This window comes from Barbus barbus (genome assembly GCF_936440315.1).
Source record: "Barbus barbus genome assembly, chromosome: 18".
NCBI lineage: Eukaryota > Metazoa > Chordata > Actinopteri > Cypriniformes > Cyprinidae > Barbus > Barbus barbus.
In genome coordinates this window covers 16,287,690-16,304,830 of record NC_136746.1, presented here as the reverse complement: position 1 = coordinate 16,304,830, position 17,141 = coordinate 16,287,690, and the positions used below count along the sequence as shown (strand labels likewise).

The following is a 17,141-nucleotide window of genomic DNA, read 5'->3' as shown; positions in this document are numbered from 1 at the left end:
TCTTGAGTGGCTCGTTATCGGTGGCATGTTTTAATCGTTCAAGTTTAAGTTGTCGTGAGTGATGTAACTTGACGCGAGCGTGTAAATTAATTCGGGCTATTAAGGTTATTGGGTTACGCGCAAGTATCGCAAGCTACTGCTTGACCCGCATAAATGGAATTTTCCAGATGCGATCTGTTCTCAGTTGCTTGATCTTGAAATATGAGCGCAGTTTCCATGCTTTAGACAGAAGCGCGTTAACAAATGGCAGTCTTCATCGCTGCTTTTAGCGTTTCGGAGTAACGGGAGAAATTATATGCCATCACCCGTTTAGGCATTCGCAGGATTTATAAATGTCTATTTGCGTCCTTCGTGAGGCTGTACGTGCGCTCGATATTTCGTGGCCTCCCGTGTCTTTTGTAAAGTGCAAACTAATTATAATATTAGATTACAGTGCGCACAGCACGGGGAATGCCAGGGATAACTCGAGCACTTGGACTAATTATTCACCATTACATTATTGTCCAAAAAGTGTGACTTGGACGATCTGCTCATATTGCAGTGTTGTGCGATGCTCATAAGGGGGAGCCTTCTTAAAGGTATAGAGCGAGTTTCGGCTGATCTTACATTAAAGAGCCATCAAGTAGTTTTAAACTCATATTACATGATGATGAAATATATCCCTGTTAACTGTACTTCTAATGCGGATAGAATGGCAGGCATCGCATTCCATACGTAGATGGACTAAAGAGCAGTTGACACCTTAAAGGGATAGTTTTGTTTAAAAATTTAAATATTGTCATTTACTCCTCCTCGCGTTGTAATAATCCCATATGACTAAAAATGAGATATGAAGAATGACAGCCTTCAGTTACTTATCACTTTTATTGTATGTGTAAAAAAACTAAAAACACTGAAGGTAAATAATGATTGAGGCTGTCAGTTCCTCACTTTCTACTTAATGTCTCATTTTGTGCTCCACCGAAGAAAAAAAAAGTCATAGAGGTTTGGAAAAACATGAGAGCGAGTAAATGATGACAGATTGTTCAGCGGTGTTGAACTGTCCCTTTAAGAGGCGGGTCAAGGGATTATTGACAGATTATGAAGCCAACCGATTCCTGAGAGGCTGAACTGTTTTCTTGTGATTGACACTTTGGTTATCAAACCAGGGATACGTATTTGCCCTTTCTAACCAATATTAAAGTTTCTTGGGCGGGACCGTCTTTGTGAAGGTAAGGTTTAATGAGACTCCATTGGGTTGTAATCAGTGTCATGTCGGATTCATGTAAACTACAACATTGTAACAAAATGGCGTCTGTTTAGTAACGCGACCGGGCAAAGCGGCGAAGTCACCTGACCTGTCCACCGTGTTAAAGCGTCCAGAAAAAAGGTTTGCGAGACCGTAGGTTAATTGACGTGTTGACTTTGTCATCATAAATTATAGATAGTCATCTGTCGGAAGTAGTCATAAAGCATAACCTAATTTAACCAGCTTTAGCTTAGCGTGCTAGACTTGGGCTCCGGGGCTGTTTAGAAAGCCGATGCTGGAGATAAGAAGCGAATGCTTTTGAGATTCGCATGACTTTAGCTCACTATCTCTGCTTTAATCAGAGGACTCGAGCTGAAGTAAGAATGTCAGTACGCGTTTGTGATGCTGTGTTTGGTTTTAGCTGTCAACATTTGAGATGATGTTGCTAGAGTCTTAATGTGAAATGTCACGGCCAAGTCGTAGTATGTGACCAAAGCTGGAAGAGTGTAGACGAGATTTAAAATCGATGAAACAAGTGTCAAATCTTAAACAACGCTGGATGTTGTGTTTTTAAGTTTGAGCAGAACATCCACAAGGAGTGAGTGTCAGTTGATAAGACTTTTTTGTCTTGTTTTTTATGTGCTGCTAACACTGTGTGTGCTGTCATGCCTCCCCAGTTAAACTCGAGTTATTTAGTGGTTATTTTGCTGGCTAACCAAGTTGCGCCGTTCAATTATTTACCGTAGCTTTTCTTGGATCTGTTTCTCTAATGTCTCAGAGGAATGGGTCAAGTGTTCCCCTCAGTATGTGTGCGAGGCTTTATGTAACAATATTATGGCAGATAAGTTGTGGTTGAGTTTACACGGCTGCTGTTGGCGAGCGGAGGAATTTTTGAGAAATTGTTCCCTGCATGTCACCTGCTGGCTGCTCGCAGCACTGTTCTTCCCCTGCTTATGCTGTTTGGGTTTTTACGCTATCATAAATCAATGAGCTGAATAAAATGTTATGTTATCCATGGTGTGCTGTGTTTTAGGAAAAAGAAAAGAGAGAGGAAAAAAAAAAAAATATATATATATATATATATATATATATATATATATATATATATATATATATATATATATATATGCGCATATATATATATATATATATATATATATATATATATATATATATATATATATATATATATGCGCAAAATATATTGTTGCGTTGTTTTGGAGTGAATGAATGTCTCAATATAGTGAGCTCCCTAGCTAGACTGCATATATGGGCATCATAAACACGTGTAGCATTTTTGCTGTATAGGTGGGCAGACAGGTTTTGAGTACCAGCTACTCATAAAGTGGCTCACATTTTATCAAAATGTGAATTAACATGTTCATCTTAATCTCATGGTTATACTGGTCTGTCTGATTTGGACTGGTGATTTTTCCTTTTATGGAAAGTGTGCACCTAACACCTGAAGTCACATGTTCTATTTCAAATGGAAAAATGGCTGGGAATATATATATATATGTATATGTGTGTGTGTGTGTGTGTGTGTGTAAATGCATGTGTGTGTATGCATGCAAATAAAAAATAAAGGGCACTGTAGCGTTTAACTAAGCCAATTTAATCACACACATGTAAATATATAGCCTACATGCATATGTCTGTATCAGTTGTATAGTAATAGTATATAGATTAACGATTTTGTGTGTACAGACATACATGCATGCATACATGCATACAAGGGGTTAGTTTAACAATGACATGGTTTATATAATCATGTTGTTGTTTTTCACATTTTTTGAAAACTCTCACTTTGTTTAAACCTATTTTACATTGTACTTCTGTAAAATAGCATGACTAATGTAGAAGTATGACTAATGTAAACGAGTGGTAGTGTTGGTTAGCCTAACCCCCTGGATCAGGTTGCCATGCCCATGTAACTAGCTCTGGAGAGAGTGTTTGTTTTATTGCAAAGTAACATGTATTTTCTGTTTTTCTCCTCTTCACACCCACAGGTGAAACACGAAAGGATTTTTCAGCAAGTCCTCTGACTTTGGATTTACCACAAGGGATTTTTTTTTTCTTTCTGACAAAGGGGAAAAGAAATGAATAGCCAGTCTGATCTTTGAGGAGTTACATCAGTCCCATATCCTGCTCGGCATAATGTACTAATGGCTGGCTTTTGTTTGTGGATGCATATTGTTCGCTCTTAAAAGTAAAGGAATGTATTCATGGATCACACCTTAATGAAACAATTTATTTCACCATGGTGAAACTGGCCAATCCCCTGTACACAGAGTGGATTCTTGAGGCTATCCAGAAGATCAAAAGGCAGAAGCAGCGGCCTTCGGAGGAGCGGATTTGCCATGCCGTCTCAACCTCACATGGACTAGACAAGGGCGTCGTACTCCAGCAGCTGGAGTTCTCTGTGAAGGATGGATCCATCCTTAAGGTTACCAGCAAAGGGTGCGCTTCATACAAAGACCCGGATAACCCGGGAAGGATTGGGCCTTTCAAGCTGGGAGGCTCTGGCCCGGTCTCGCTTGGATCTGTGATACCTGCTGGAGATCTGCGTCATGTGGATTGGAATAAAATCCTTAGGAGGGCTATCGAAGGTCTGGGCGTCCCGGCTGGCTCCTCTCTAAGGAACATCGAGAGATTCCTTAGAAGCCAGGGCGACTTGGTGAATGTTGTGGCGAACCCCAGGTTTCAGCAGAGGCTGCGGCTAGCTGCTAAGAGGGCGGTTAACAACGGGCGGCTGCTCAAGGATGGGCCTCTCTACAGGATGAACAGTGGTGGGCTGGGAGGCAAAGCTTGCTTCAGGAGCGTGGGGGTCTTTGGTGTCGACCTCCCACCCGTGACACTACTCCCTCATGAGAGAGACCAGGTACATCTAGAACTTTTTGTATCAGGCTGTGTGCGCTTGTCTCAAAAGCTGTGAATATCAAAACTTTTTTTGTTTCTGCAAATGCAAACTTATTTAAAGCCAAGGTTTTACCTATGAACGACCTTGGGAACCTCTTCATTCAGTACCAAGCAGATTTGTGGTGTTTTCATCCAGACAGTTTAACTTGTTAGCGTAGACTGTTGTTTTGAGACCTCAGCAGAGTTTCAAAATCTAGTGTACACAAGAAGTGTCTGGAACAGAAATACTCCTTCCAGAAATACTCGTATGTTGACATGCGTACCAGAGTCACCACTGTCATTTAGAGGTTGTAACATCCAGGAAGTCAGTATTAAGTCCAGTGTTTGTAGCTTTTCAGGGCTTAACTATACAAAAGTGGCTTTGTCATTCAAAATTGTTGACACATCTTGAAACCCTAGCCTAACTCAGTGTTTAGGTAAAGCGTTTCTTCACCATTGGCCCTAAACCATTTTGTCATCCACATGAGTGAGCTTGGCTTCGATTTTAACATTGTGTGATTGAAATGTTGTGTGAAAAATGAGTAGACCTTGTTATTATTCCTTAATCATCTTTGGTTTGCTCCAAGATAGCTTTCTAAATGAGGGCATGATATGCTACAGATATTGGAGTAGCTGTGCGTTATTGAACTAAGGAATTGTTTTTTGTTACTGTGTTTGTTGTCCTGAAGCTTCATCATCCAGACCTCGCTGGTGCGATTTCCATATTTAAAAATCTTAAGTCAACACGAAACAGCATTTGCAAGCCATTCTACATCTGTAATGTAAAACATGTTAAGTGTATTTAATGAGTGAAAATGTAGGCTGTGAACTAAATGTATCATTTAGAAATTGTTTGGATTGTGAAATGTCCATTATGTGCCCATATGAAGCTGGTTGGAGTAGATGGGTTGACTTAAGAGTTTTGTGACGTCAGCTAAAACGTTTCAGAGGCTGAGCCAGCGATAAAATATTTCTAAAATAAAGCTGTTTTTTTTTTTTTTTTTTGCAATAATGTGCACTAATTAATCATTTAAAAAGATTGCAATTAGAATTTTTAAAGTAAATGGTTTTATTTTAGTTTTTATTTTGACTTCATCTTTAAGCTTAATGATGGAGATCCCTACATTATTCTTGGCAAATTTGATTAGGAAATGTTGACAACCCATTATAACCTAATTATTATTACAGGGATTATTATAGATTCCCCTTCTCTGGTGTCCTGTTTCTGGTTGCTTTCAACCGGGACTCAAACTTGTCTGTCCTTTCCCTCTAAACATTTGTTTTAAAAGCTGCAATCTTTTTATTATGCCTTTAAATTATTCCTGCACCAGTCGTGACATTGCAGACTGGTATTTCCAGACTTCATATATATCATTTGTTTAGTTTGGACTACATATAGCTCTTTATCTCTCTCATCTCACATAGTTTAGGCACAATGTAGGCATAGTCTATAGACCAATGAAAATGTAAGTGTTTCATTGTTTGTCACTTGCTGGTCACTTAAGGTCCAAGCTAGGTGGCTCTTAATGCTCTCTTTTCCTACAGTGGTCAGTGAACAATCAGAGGCCATTTGGTAATCAAATCTTGCAGCACATTCCCTTGTCCACTCTTTGAGTTTCTCTTTGAAAGCTAAAGCTTTTGGTTTCCATGCATGGGGGCTTGACTGTTGCTAAGCAATGTGCTTCATTGACCCTAGGACATGATAGCATGGTGCCAGTCTTTTTTTTCACAATCACGGAGACGGTCTGCCATCTTGCAGATGGTTCAGGGGGACTGCAGTGGTGGGCTGGCTGCTGATTAGCTCAATGCGTTAAAAGGGCTCTTTTGTTGTTAATTGTGTGCTTGGGGACTGGTCAGTCTGCAGCTGCTCCAGGCCTCTTTATCATATTCTGCGAGGGGTTAAATTATGAGAAAAGAGAGGGCCAAATCCGGCTTTCTTTTGTCCCATTAGCTGGCAGGATTAGATTTTGCGTTGAAGGTGTATTAGATCTCATGGATGGCCTCTCTTTTTGACGTTCTTGAAACTCTTACTTAGTTTAAAAGATAGTAATTCAATGAAGGTCTGTTAAAGCTTTGCTGATTACATCTGTTTTCCAGTAATGGTGTTGAAACAGTACTAGACTGCTGTTTACCAGCTGTGGCTGATGCAGTTTGCTCACTTTCTAGAAATTTCATTACGGCATTATGGTTTTAGAAATGCATTTTACTTTAGTCTCCCTAAGAAACTGCAGAATTTTGCCTTAAAAGTTTAGTTGCAACCAAAAGTACATGATTAATTTACGATTAATCAAATAGTCCAGTTGGTTGATTCCTAACCAGGGGTGGTCTTGTAAACGTTTCAGTTTTGGTTTGATCAAGGTCTGTTAATAGATTAATATAATTAATAGTGATTCTTTAGTTGTGTAAAAAGGAACTGAAAAATATAAATACGCACCAAAGTTACTTTATATATATATTAACATTTTATGTACATTTTATTAACTCAATACAGATTTGCAATAAATATTAACTAAAACATTTGATTGGTTTCTAAGAGGTGCACCACCAAAGGCTTCATTTTGCCACTGCTTAGATGCAAGTTGGTGTTCCTAGTAGTGGTTTTGCTAGTAATGGTTACCAATGTAATTCCACTGTTTTCACACCCACTGGCAGTCGCTGTATTAAGTTACTCTGCATTTGTATAAAGCTGTACATCTCTGATAGTGTACACAGGGTTTACTGCTGCATCTGTAGTACTTAAGACCAAAAATGCAAAGAAAAAACTGCTCTAGAGTGAACTTGCAGTTGGAAAATGACTTGATATGCTTAAGTCAGCTAACCCACATAGGTGAAATTTATTACTGTTCTTCTGTGTGCGTGCGACTGTTTGTTCAACTCAGTGTGAAGTTTGTCGATGTCATCTTCATCCTCTGTGACTTCTGCTAAAAGCTCCTTTCAAAGCAGCACCACTTTGTTTCCGTGTATCTGGTATATTTTTAACTGTTCAATCAGCATTATTGTTTGCACAGCAGTCTCAAAGAGCCTGCGGCTTATGAGAAGAAACTCATACTCGCTAATGTTTTGAGATGCATATTAAGGCAAGATGAGAAGCTAACACAAAAATTGTTTTTGCTGGCCTAAGCAGGCCAGTAGTACAGATTTGTACTTGCTGTTTGGGTTTAGTGGTTTCCTCAAAGTCACTATTGATGGGTCAAGATTGAGATCTCTGTAACTCTAGAGCACCTGGATCAATTTTTGTTGCCATTGAACCTGTTTGCGTTGTGTTAACAACTCAAGTCCCCAAGCACTAAGCCTCTGCCACCACATATATGCATAATTAGCAAGGGTCAGACACAGCCTGAAGTGGAGATGGCTTAATTAGTGCTGGAGTAATTGTCACTTTGCTAACCTGAGTCTCAGATACCTGAGCGTGTGCCATGTTGCTGTTCATCAGGCAGACTGACCTGAATGAAGTAATGGTAATGTAATAGCCCTGCCATCCTCGTTAAGTTCCTGGGCTTTAGAGACCTGGAAGAGCTAATAGAGCTGTTGGAAAATGTAATAGGACGAGTCACGGGTCAGCGTTAGAACAGATCTGCCCTACATTCCTCTTTCACACTGAAGCATGAGACGTTGTCAGGCTTAAATAAAACTGTACTTCTCTCTCTCTCTGGCTCTATTTGGTCTCAAACCACTTGAAAAATGATGCTGATGTGCATGTCACTGCATTGGATCACACAAACCGAGCCAAGAGAGACACAATTTACGTGTCAATTACTGTCAGTGTCTGGTTATGGGATGAGGGCAAGGCATAACCGCATGCACACCACCATTCAAAAGTGATATGCTTCTACTTGTGGCTATCCAAGGTGAGATCTCAGGAAGCTTATGTAGATAAGAGGCACAGCAGTCACGTTTGATGTGGAATGAAGCCATGTTTACTTTGCTTTAAGTGGTTTTTACTGATCAACATTACTCTGCTTTACGAATGGCTCACGTAAAGTTAAATGTTAGTTATGTATTTGGCAGATGCTTTTATGTGACGCAACCTATATTGCAGTTTGTCTTTGAATTCATGCAATTCAATGCGAGTCAAACTCATGCTGTCCTGTTTGAACTACAGAAAAGCAGAGTTTATATGTTTGCAGAGGTTGACTAATTGCTCAACAACAAGCAGATACATTGTCCAACTAGTTTAGCTAGTGTTTTTATTAAGTGATTAATTAGCATGCAATCCTTTAGACCTGTAAGAAACACTGTGCATGTTTTTCACAACATTTGGCCTCATGCCGAAGTAGGCATACTTAGCTTTTCTGGAGTAGTAGAAACAGTGGTGGATGAATGGAGATACTATTGACTTTCAACTACACCAAAGAGTGGTTACCTGTTCCTCTTGAACTGTTTTTATGAAACTACTAGGACGCGGGTGTGTAATCGTTAATCATTTACTTATTCCACTATTTAGATTTGTGCATATTCTCACATTATTTGTAAAACCATATGTATTGATGTTTAAACAATGCACTACACTTGCAATGTATTTGCAATTTCAACACATATTAAAAGCCTCTTGGATAACAAATGTTGAAGGATTTATTGAAAATGTACAAAGCAATGGCAAGCCAATGGTTTAATTTCTCTATTGTCCATTGGATTGTAAGCTAATTAATTTCATAAATTCATTCACATTGTAGTTTCATTTGGTTGTCTCATTAGTCTAGAGTGTAGTAAAGTGAGTTTTAGCCTTTTTTAATTAAAAATAATTTGTGCACAACACAATTGAAAGTAACTTTTTTTTTTTTTTTTTTTTTTCAAATTGTAAACATCACTGAGAACCTCATGTTCTTCCTCTAAGCATTTCACTTCTGCATTGTTCAAATAAAGACACGTAGGTGCCCCTGTGGTCATCACAGCCATTCGTTTCGTAGCTCTTTTTTAAGTGTTTTGCACTCTTGCACCTGTAGCACTTGCTTGTTCCCAGTGCAGCCTCTGCAGTCAGGATTCATTGGCCTTTAATTCAGAGCCAAACATGGCACAGAACGTTCTGTCATCAGCCTGGTGTGGATGCGCGCTAGCTCCACTTAGTGGACAAAACAACTGACAAATGCATGTTTGTGGTGTTGCTTTGCGATGTTGCCTTAAATAGAAGGATATTGTTAATTAATGAGCTGAGTGCTTCAGGTAAAAGGATTGGTGTCCCTCAGCGAAATAGACCGTTTCGGAGTAACAACGCTATTATTGCCCGTTTTAGATGGGAATGCTGTGTCATCTGTGGAATGTGCCTTTTGCAAACATTCCAGATCACATATTTGTCACAATATTCAGCAGGGTGTAGTCACCAGCCAGCACATATTTGTTCTCACTGACGTGAGAATGTGTCCTAGTGTAATTTATGAGCAAGTAGACACTAGGTTTGTTGCTAAGTTGGTGTACATTCAGTCAAATATGTAACCATGGCTAGGATTGGAATGGAATACTAAGACTTACTGCGCAGTATAAACTATATGCTGCTTACATTATTTTTCAGTGCTAAATTAAGTTGTAGTGCTTTTTAAAAAATACTAGGAAGCGATATTCCATAGTACATATCTGAAACAGTAGTTTGCGACATTGTCATATGTCTTACAATGTCATTAATCATTAAATGACGAGTCAGGAAAGAGGTTAAAAATTGTGACTGACGTAAATTCTGGTTAATCCAGCAGACTGGAAATGGAAGGTCTAGTCAATTACAGTGCAGCATTGTATTCTCTTCAGTAACTCTGTTGTGCATCAGTTTTAGCCAATTTAACAAGACACCTATATGAAACTGTAGGTACACTGTTCATGCCATAAACAGTACATACTAAACACTTCAGCAATAGTAAATGGAGTGTGCTGTTCTAAATTTAATCCTAAATGCTCATTATTGGGGGTGGTTATCATCAAGGAATCATCTTTTACTTACCTTGCTATCACTCCAAACTTTTATCACTGACTGACTTCTGTGGAACAAAAGATATTTTGGGAACCAAACAACATTAGACCCTGTTGACTTCTATTGTATTGGCAAAAAACAAACTTGAACCCCATATTAATGTATTAATTGTAATTTTAGTCCTAAATGTTTGTGGTGGTTCCGGATCTCCATTAAGCTGGCAATAAAAGCCCATGTATTTATGATTGCAACTCTTAGAGGTGTTAAATTTATACTGAAGGTTTGGTGTAAAATTGCAGTGGGGAGAAAACATGATGGCCCTTCTAGAAAACGGTTTGGATTCTAGCGGGATTTACATGACATTTAAATAGTGCTTATAATCACCTCCATAATGACAGTTTGGCTACACATACAGAAGTTCACATCATATATTTATGTCTTGAGTGCTAAGAAATCATCTGAGAATCTGCCTGCGTGTTTATTTTTGTTTCGTTTTTCCTACATATCAAGTAGCTTGCGTTCAGATCATATCTAACTCAATGTCAAGCATGCCAGGCTTTCAAGTAGCTATGCTTTTTTTTTTTCTTTCTTTTTTTTTTGTGCACATGAACACACTATGCGTGTGAAGTAAATGCGTGTTTCATGTGCTGCTGAAATCCAACGAGAGGCAGTGGAATTCTGCCATTGAAATCAATTTAGCGCTAATGTTATTGAATGATGTGGTATGTAGAGCTGCAGTAGAGGGTTTATTTGTATTTATACGAGACGACGGTGCCTGTGCTTTTCCCCTCCTGTGCGTGAATACAGATGTATTGTTTGGAGGCAATTGAGGTCAAGCATTATGTGCATGGTGGGATTTTTGTTGTGTATCGTGATTACGTTGCCCTCGGGGAGAGAAGCCCTTTATAAGCAATGAGCACGCATTTATTTCTGAGCACTAACCAACTCGTCATTTGTATGAAGAGCTGTGCGTATCATTCAGGGGCCATCGATTGGAGCCTTTCAATTGGCACTTAAATGAAAACTTGCGATGTTTATTAATAACCCATCTGCAAATTGATGGTCTGCCAAAATGATTAATAGGCTAGGGATTGATTGCCTGTTGCATAAAACAATTAGTCTGGCATTACTCTCAACAGGTTTCTCACCAGAACAGACACTCAATATTTATCAACACGGCACAGCGGGAGCTCAGCCTGAGTGGCTCTCTTGAGATGGTACAGAGCACATACCCACTAGATGTAGTTTTACTCCGTCTCCTAATGCCCCATCTGCATCTAATATACACCATCCCCCAACAGAACGCTCCGTCTCTTGCTGACAAGCCTTTTGGGAGAGAATTGAGCTGAATTGCTTGCTTGTTTACTCTCAAGTTGTACCGGTTCCTCTTCTCAGGAGACTGGTGTGTTTTTGTGAGCGTCTGATGCTGAATCTAAGGACTTGAGCTTGAATGGGCTTACGCAACCCTTGCGGAGATTTAGACGCAACTGTTTGGAAACCAGAGGGTGTGGTGACAGACTTTCCCGTCAGATTCCATGTAACCTTTTTTCTGATCTCCACTACTCGAGTCCTGCATGCCACAGGCTTTTGTGGGAGGAAAGATACAGTCTTATCTCGAGTTATTCGCTGAGCCTGTTCGGTTCCCTCTAATCTTCTTTTGGCATCAGCACCTTGCGTTGCCCTCGTTCAGAGGGCACTGGCTACACCTCTCGCAGTTGTATAACATCCCATTGCCAATATTTACACAGGCTCAGCGTTGTGTATCACAGCGCTCGGCGGTGTGTGTGTGTGGGGTGACGTGCACACACATCCTGCTGGGCATCCTTTATCCTTCATCAGTAGTACCAGATTTATTGCATGTATGTTTGATGTCTGTTTTGGCTACTGACTTTTATAAGGCTTTTACACAAGAATGTAATCTTTACAGTAGTCAAATGCAGCACGTCTCCAGACATTTGGATTTAATTTCCTTTTGTTTGTGGTATCACGTCTCATGGATTCTGTGTCTAGATTTGCATCTGATCTTGGATACCTGAACACTCCACACTGTTCAGTGCTAGTATGTCACAATAACAACATATATATGCCTATTGATTATATTATGCTTACCAAGGCTCTATTTATTTGATCAAAAATACAGTAAAAATGGTAATGTTATGAAATACTATTGCAATTTGAAATATCTTTTCTATTTAAGTATATTTGAAAGTGTAATTTATTTCTGTGATGGCAGAGCTGAATGTTCAGCAGTCATTACTCTAGTCTTCAGTGTCACATGGTCCTTCAAAAGTCATAATATACTGATTTGGTGCTCAATAAATATTTCTTATCAATGTTTAAAAAAAAAGTTGTGCTGCTTAATATTTTTGTGGAAACTATGATCTTTTTTTCCAAGAGGTTCAAAAGAACATAAGTTATTCAAAATAGAATTGCTTTACAATAATCTAAGTTTCTACATGTAACTTTTGATGAGTTTTATCCTTGCTGATTAAAGGTGTTTTTCTTTTCTTTTTTTTTTAAATCCTACTGACTTTAAACTTTTGAATAGTCTAAGTTAAGTAGTCTTTCTAAGTGAAGACCGATGTGAGGTTTTAATTTTTCTTTTTTTAGGCTTGATTGATTGCTTGGTTTTAATTTTAATATATTATTATACATAACCACTAATAGGTTGCATTTACATTGCAATGCCAAATTCACAGAGCTGATCGTTTGGATCAGCAGCCATCATCAGTCAGACAGCGCTCAATCCCATTTGAGTCTGTACTATCAATACTGCAGAAAGGCTAGTATCGTTCTTACTAGTATCTTTATTTTCATATTGTTACTTGGTGCTAAAGTATCGGTACGTCTAACATCCCTATGATGTGCATTTTCATTTAATGGAGTGATTTGAGATTGATTTGACTCGTGTTTGTACCCTTCCTCTGCCAGGAACTGCTTTATATCTAGCACAGCGTATCTGTCCTCTATAATCACATGCTTAATGACTAGCTGGCTCCCTGGGTTTGTAACCACCTGTCTAGTTTGACACCCGATATTCAAACAGAGCTAATCAAAACACATGCCAAATCTTTTATCTTCCAATCTGTACTCATTGTCTATGCCACTCATGTGCCTTGTGTTTAATAATAGTCGTACTGTGTTTCAAATCTTGGTGTGTGTACATAATATGATTTAAGCCACTGCGCTCATTCAGCTGTTGGGGGTTTATTTGGAGTACATCTTTAGTGTTAGTTTTGTAAAACATGTAGACTTTTTTTTAAAAAAATTTTTGATGAGGAATTTGAATAACTAGCAACAAAGTGCCAACATTTCTTTAAATTAAAATTTATATCAATTATAAGTGTGCTCTTTTTTTTTTTTTTTTTTTCTCTCTCTCTCTCTCTCTCTCTCTCTCTAGCCACGTGCTGATCCCATACCCATATGCAGCTTCTGTTTGGGCACAAAGGAGTCCAATCGAGACAAGAGGCCAGAGGAGCTGCTGTCCTGTGCTGACTGTGGGAGTAGCGGTAAGACCAGTGTTTGAACTCTCAGCCTGAGTGGTGCCTATATATGGACAGTGCATCATCTGAGCGTCTGTGCCAAGTGGGCAAAAGCAAGTTATCTTATAACAGGGAATGTTATTGGTTGAAGTGTGATTCAAACTTTGTAACTAACCATTTAGCTGTAACAAACCAGCAATCTTTGTTTGAATAGCTGCTCATAATTGTCAGTTGTTAAAATTTTAGGAATTCTTTTTTAGTATGATTTTTCAGTAGTACAGCTACAGTATTTCAATCATCAGCAGTGTCAAACAAGTTTGTCAGAGATAGTGATGCACCTAAATTGTTGGCCAAAAGAGAAGCTGTACATTCTGGACAATTCGAATGAAAATCAAAACTTTTGTAACTTGTTTGTAACAACTGTATCTGTATCAATTCTGTATCATTGGCAATAACTTCCTTCAATTGGTGTTTTCTTTCAATAACACACAGGCTACTTTTTAAAATATTGTTTAAACAACTGTTCAAAAGAGATCTTCTACTTTTATAGACTATTTTCTGTGTGTAAAAAGGATCACAATTCCCTCAAAATAACTTTAATTCATTTACATTTTTTAATTGAATTTAATTCGTATATTTTTTTTTAAGCACATAATGTACCCTAGAGTATATTACATTAGGTGTTGGTTAGTCCGTATGAGTGCATGAGGCAGATAGGTCTTTTTAAGAACAGGAATTTATCTTTATTAATCAGCCAGGATCCAAAAGGAAAATGCAAACTCAAAATATGCATTCTATTTTCAAGTATTTGAATTGCCACACATTGTGCATGCACAATTAGGAAAAACAAATCTGAACTCAATTTGCAATGGAGTTTGAATTTTGACCGCAATATGCTTTCACTGTCTTGTATAAGATTGATGTGCAGCAGTGTTTGCTGTCCATCTGCATTTCTCTGCACTTTTCTCATCTCGCATCAGAGTGGTGGTGTGTGTCTCAACTATAAACACTCTTTCTGACAAGACATCATCTTCATTAGCCAGTGTTTGCATTAAATATGTTTACCTGGATAATTTTTCATGTCTGAATTTAGCCCCGTTCATACTAGCAGCGACTTTTGAGGTCGCTAGTGGGCGTTCCCACTACTGGTTGCCTTGACAACGAATCAGGTTTCTTGCCACCAAGTACAAACATTTTGGAGGTAAAAGACTAAATATAATCTAAATCTAAATTAAATCCATATATACAAACAAAAATGAATGAGAAACAGAGCCTACTTTCTTCCATTGAAGAACCGTCTACCGTCTTTCCTATTGGCTGTCGCTCCTGAAAGTCGCTCTTCATTTGCATAAAGTTGAAGCATTCTGAACTGTCGCATCGCTGGACACGGCCCATCTGTTCACCAACGGTCGTTGTCGCTCGTGTCGCCGGAAATTGCCAGCTCTCCATTGAAATGAATGGGATCGTGTCGCTTGTAGTGTGAACGGGGCTTTTCTGTTCAATCTGCTTAATGTGCGGTTTATATTTTCAGCCCAGATTCAGTCTGTTTCTTTTTTTGTTGTTGTTTTTGGTCCTAATGTTTTTTTCCCCCCGCTTCAAGTTCACTTGCTTGTTTCTTTTACTCTAATTTATTTATTTTTTCCCTCCTCCAGACAGAATTGCCATGTTCCTGTTAAATTACCTGCTCTTATGTCGTAATTTGTTTTGAACAGTGATTTTGAAATGCCACAAGGAATTGTTCCCCCGGTGACATTTTTATGGCTGAGTTTGACTTAACAACGCAGAGGTGGTTTTCATTAAGTGTTCATGAAAGTATAGAAAATGTGCTCCCACTGTAAACCGCAGCTGATTCGCAGCCCTCAGGGAACAGGAGTGCATGCTTTTACATGACTATAACGGATCGACTGCCATTACGGTGTACGCGCGTACCATTTCTGCCTCGTTAAGATCAAATTATCCTTAATTAGCTGCTCAGAAGTGTTTGATAATACAGTGCTTTTAGACACCGATTTTGGAAAGTCTTCACGCATGGTTTTTCGCACTGTTGATGCCACGAGTAAATATTTAACTGATCCACGGTCGGGGGAATCTTTCATTTGTTTAGTTTTGATGTTCTCTCTCCGCTTGATTAAGTCTCTGTTAACATTTATCCTGTAATGTTTCAGCAAGGGCTTTTGTGTTTCCTGCCAAAGTTAAAGGATTAGGTAATGTCGCTCTTTTAATTGAGCTTGTTTGGAGACTCTCTCTCTAAAGCCTTTTTGTTTTATTCCACATTTCTCCTCAAAGGCCATCCATCATGCCTGAAGTTCTCCGCTGATTTGACTGCAAATGTCAAGGCCCTGCGATGGCAATGCATCGAATGCAAAACATGCAGTTCCTGTCAGATTCAGGGGAAGAATGCTGTAAGTTCTTTTCAAATGCACTGATGGCCTTGGCCCAGTTCCTGCTGACATCTCTTATAGTGTCAGAGTGCTGCTTGTGTTCTGACACTTTTACTGCAGGATGTTGTTTACTGTTGTGTAGATTGCATCTTATTTTTTGTGTGTCCGACACTGTGTGTGTGTGTGTGTGTGTGTGTGTGTGTGTGTGTGTGTGTGTGTGGATCCAGGACGAGATGCTCTTCTGCGACTCCTGTGACAGGGGTTTCCATATGGAGTGTTGTGACCCACCGCTCTCCAGAATGCCAAAAGGTACATTAGGCTTTTGTTTGCCTCTATGTATTTTTCCATTCTCAAGGTGAAGCTGTTAAATGTGCCATTACACAAAGGCTTCTGGTTACATAATAGTAAGATGATATGTACCTTGTGTCCTGAACTATTTAGTGGCTGTATCTCTCTCTTTCTCTCCCTCTCTTTCCAGCCTCTTTCTCGTTGTTAATGATTTCGCCTCTGGCTTGTAAATGACTGTGCTTGTCCTTTTCAGTTAATGGCAGTTTGTCTGAAATGGGCATGTAAGTGCCAAGATAAAAAGGGAGAAGCATCATAAAGTGTTTCAATAGAGCAGAACAGGTTCATTTCACTTAATTTTAGAAGAGCCTTCAGTGCTGAATGTCTGAAACTGCTGGAGGGAGGTGACATTCTGCCATAAGAAATCCCATCAAATTTCATTTGGGTTTTGTTATGGGTGAAATGCAAATGCTTTAACTAAAACTTATATGTTCAGTGTCAATTTAGCACATTAAATTAGTGTGATTAATGATAGCAAAAATAACATGGTTATTCATAGTGAGAGACGCTAGACGTCTCGTAAAAGCGAGACCAAAGACGTCTTTCTGCGTTTCTGCCTGTGGGACTTTGCGACAGTCTGCTGTAGACAAAATGACAAACTTTTATTCACGTGACTGCAAAGTATATTCACACGGATTGTTGTTCAGCAATAGATGTTTTTATTGATATGGAGAAAGCCAAACAATATAATGACTTAGACACTTTTTCTAATATCAGGCCTCAAATAATTAGTCTACCTGTCTGAGAATTGAGGCTTTGTTTTTCTTGTTTTCTCAATATAAAATTTGTTGAGTTTCATTTATTGTCTTGATGTCAAGATCACAAGAATACAGAAAATGTGTAATGCTTAGCCTCTGTCAGCTTCTGTATCTTTATTCATTTTTGCAATTCCATTTGGTCTCCACTATGAA

The 17,141-nt window shown here is 38.8% G+C and overlaps 1 protein-coding gene across 3 annotated transcripts in view; it reads left to right on the top strand.

The window, feature by feature from the left end:
* LOC306884635 (histone acetyltransferase KAT6B-like) overlaps positions 1 to 17,141 on the top strand; it is a 29,795-nt gene that overhangs the window by 170 nt on the left and 12,484 nt on the right. For 2 of the 3 annotated variants that reach the window (XM_079440688.1, XM_079440690.1), the window contains exons 1-5: positions 1,206 to 1,369; positions 3,238 to 4,109; positions 13,423 to 13,531; positions 15,791 to 15,906; positions 16,113 to 16,194. In XM_079440688.1, coding sequence (XP_079296814.1) covers positions 3,489 to 4,109; positions 13,423 to 13,531; positions 15,791 to 15,906; positions 16,113 to 16,194 — 928 coding nt within the window. In that variant the 5' untranslated portion in view covers positions 1,206 to 1,369; positions 3,238 to 3,488. Of the gene's footprint in view, positions 1 to 1,205; positions 1,370 to 3,237; positions 4,110 to 13,422; positions 13,532 to 15,790; positions 15,907 to 16,112; positions 16,195 to 17,141 lie in introns of those variants that run through there. The other variant, XM_079440689.1, reaches the window with a different exon arrangement.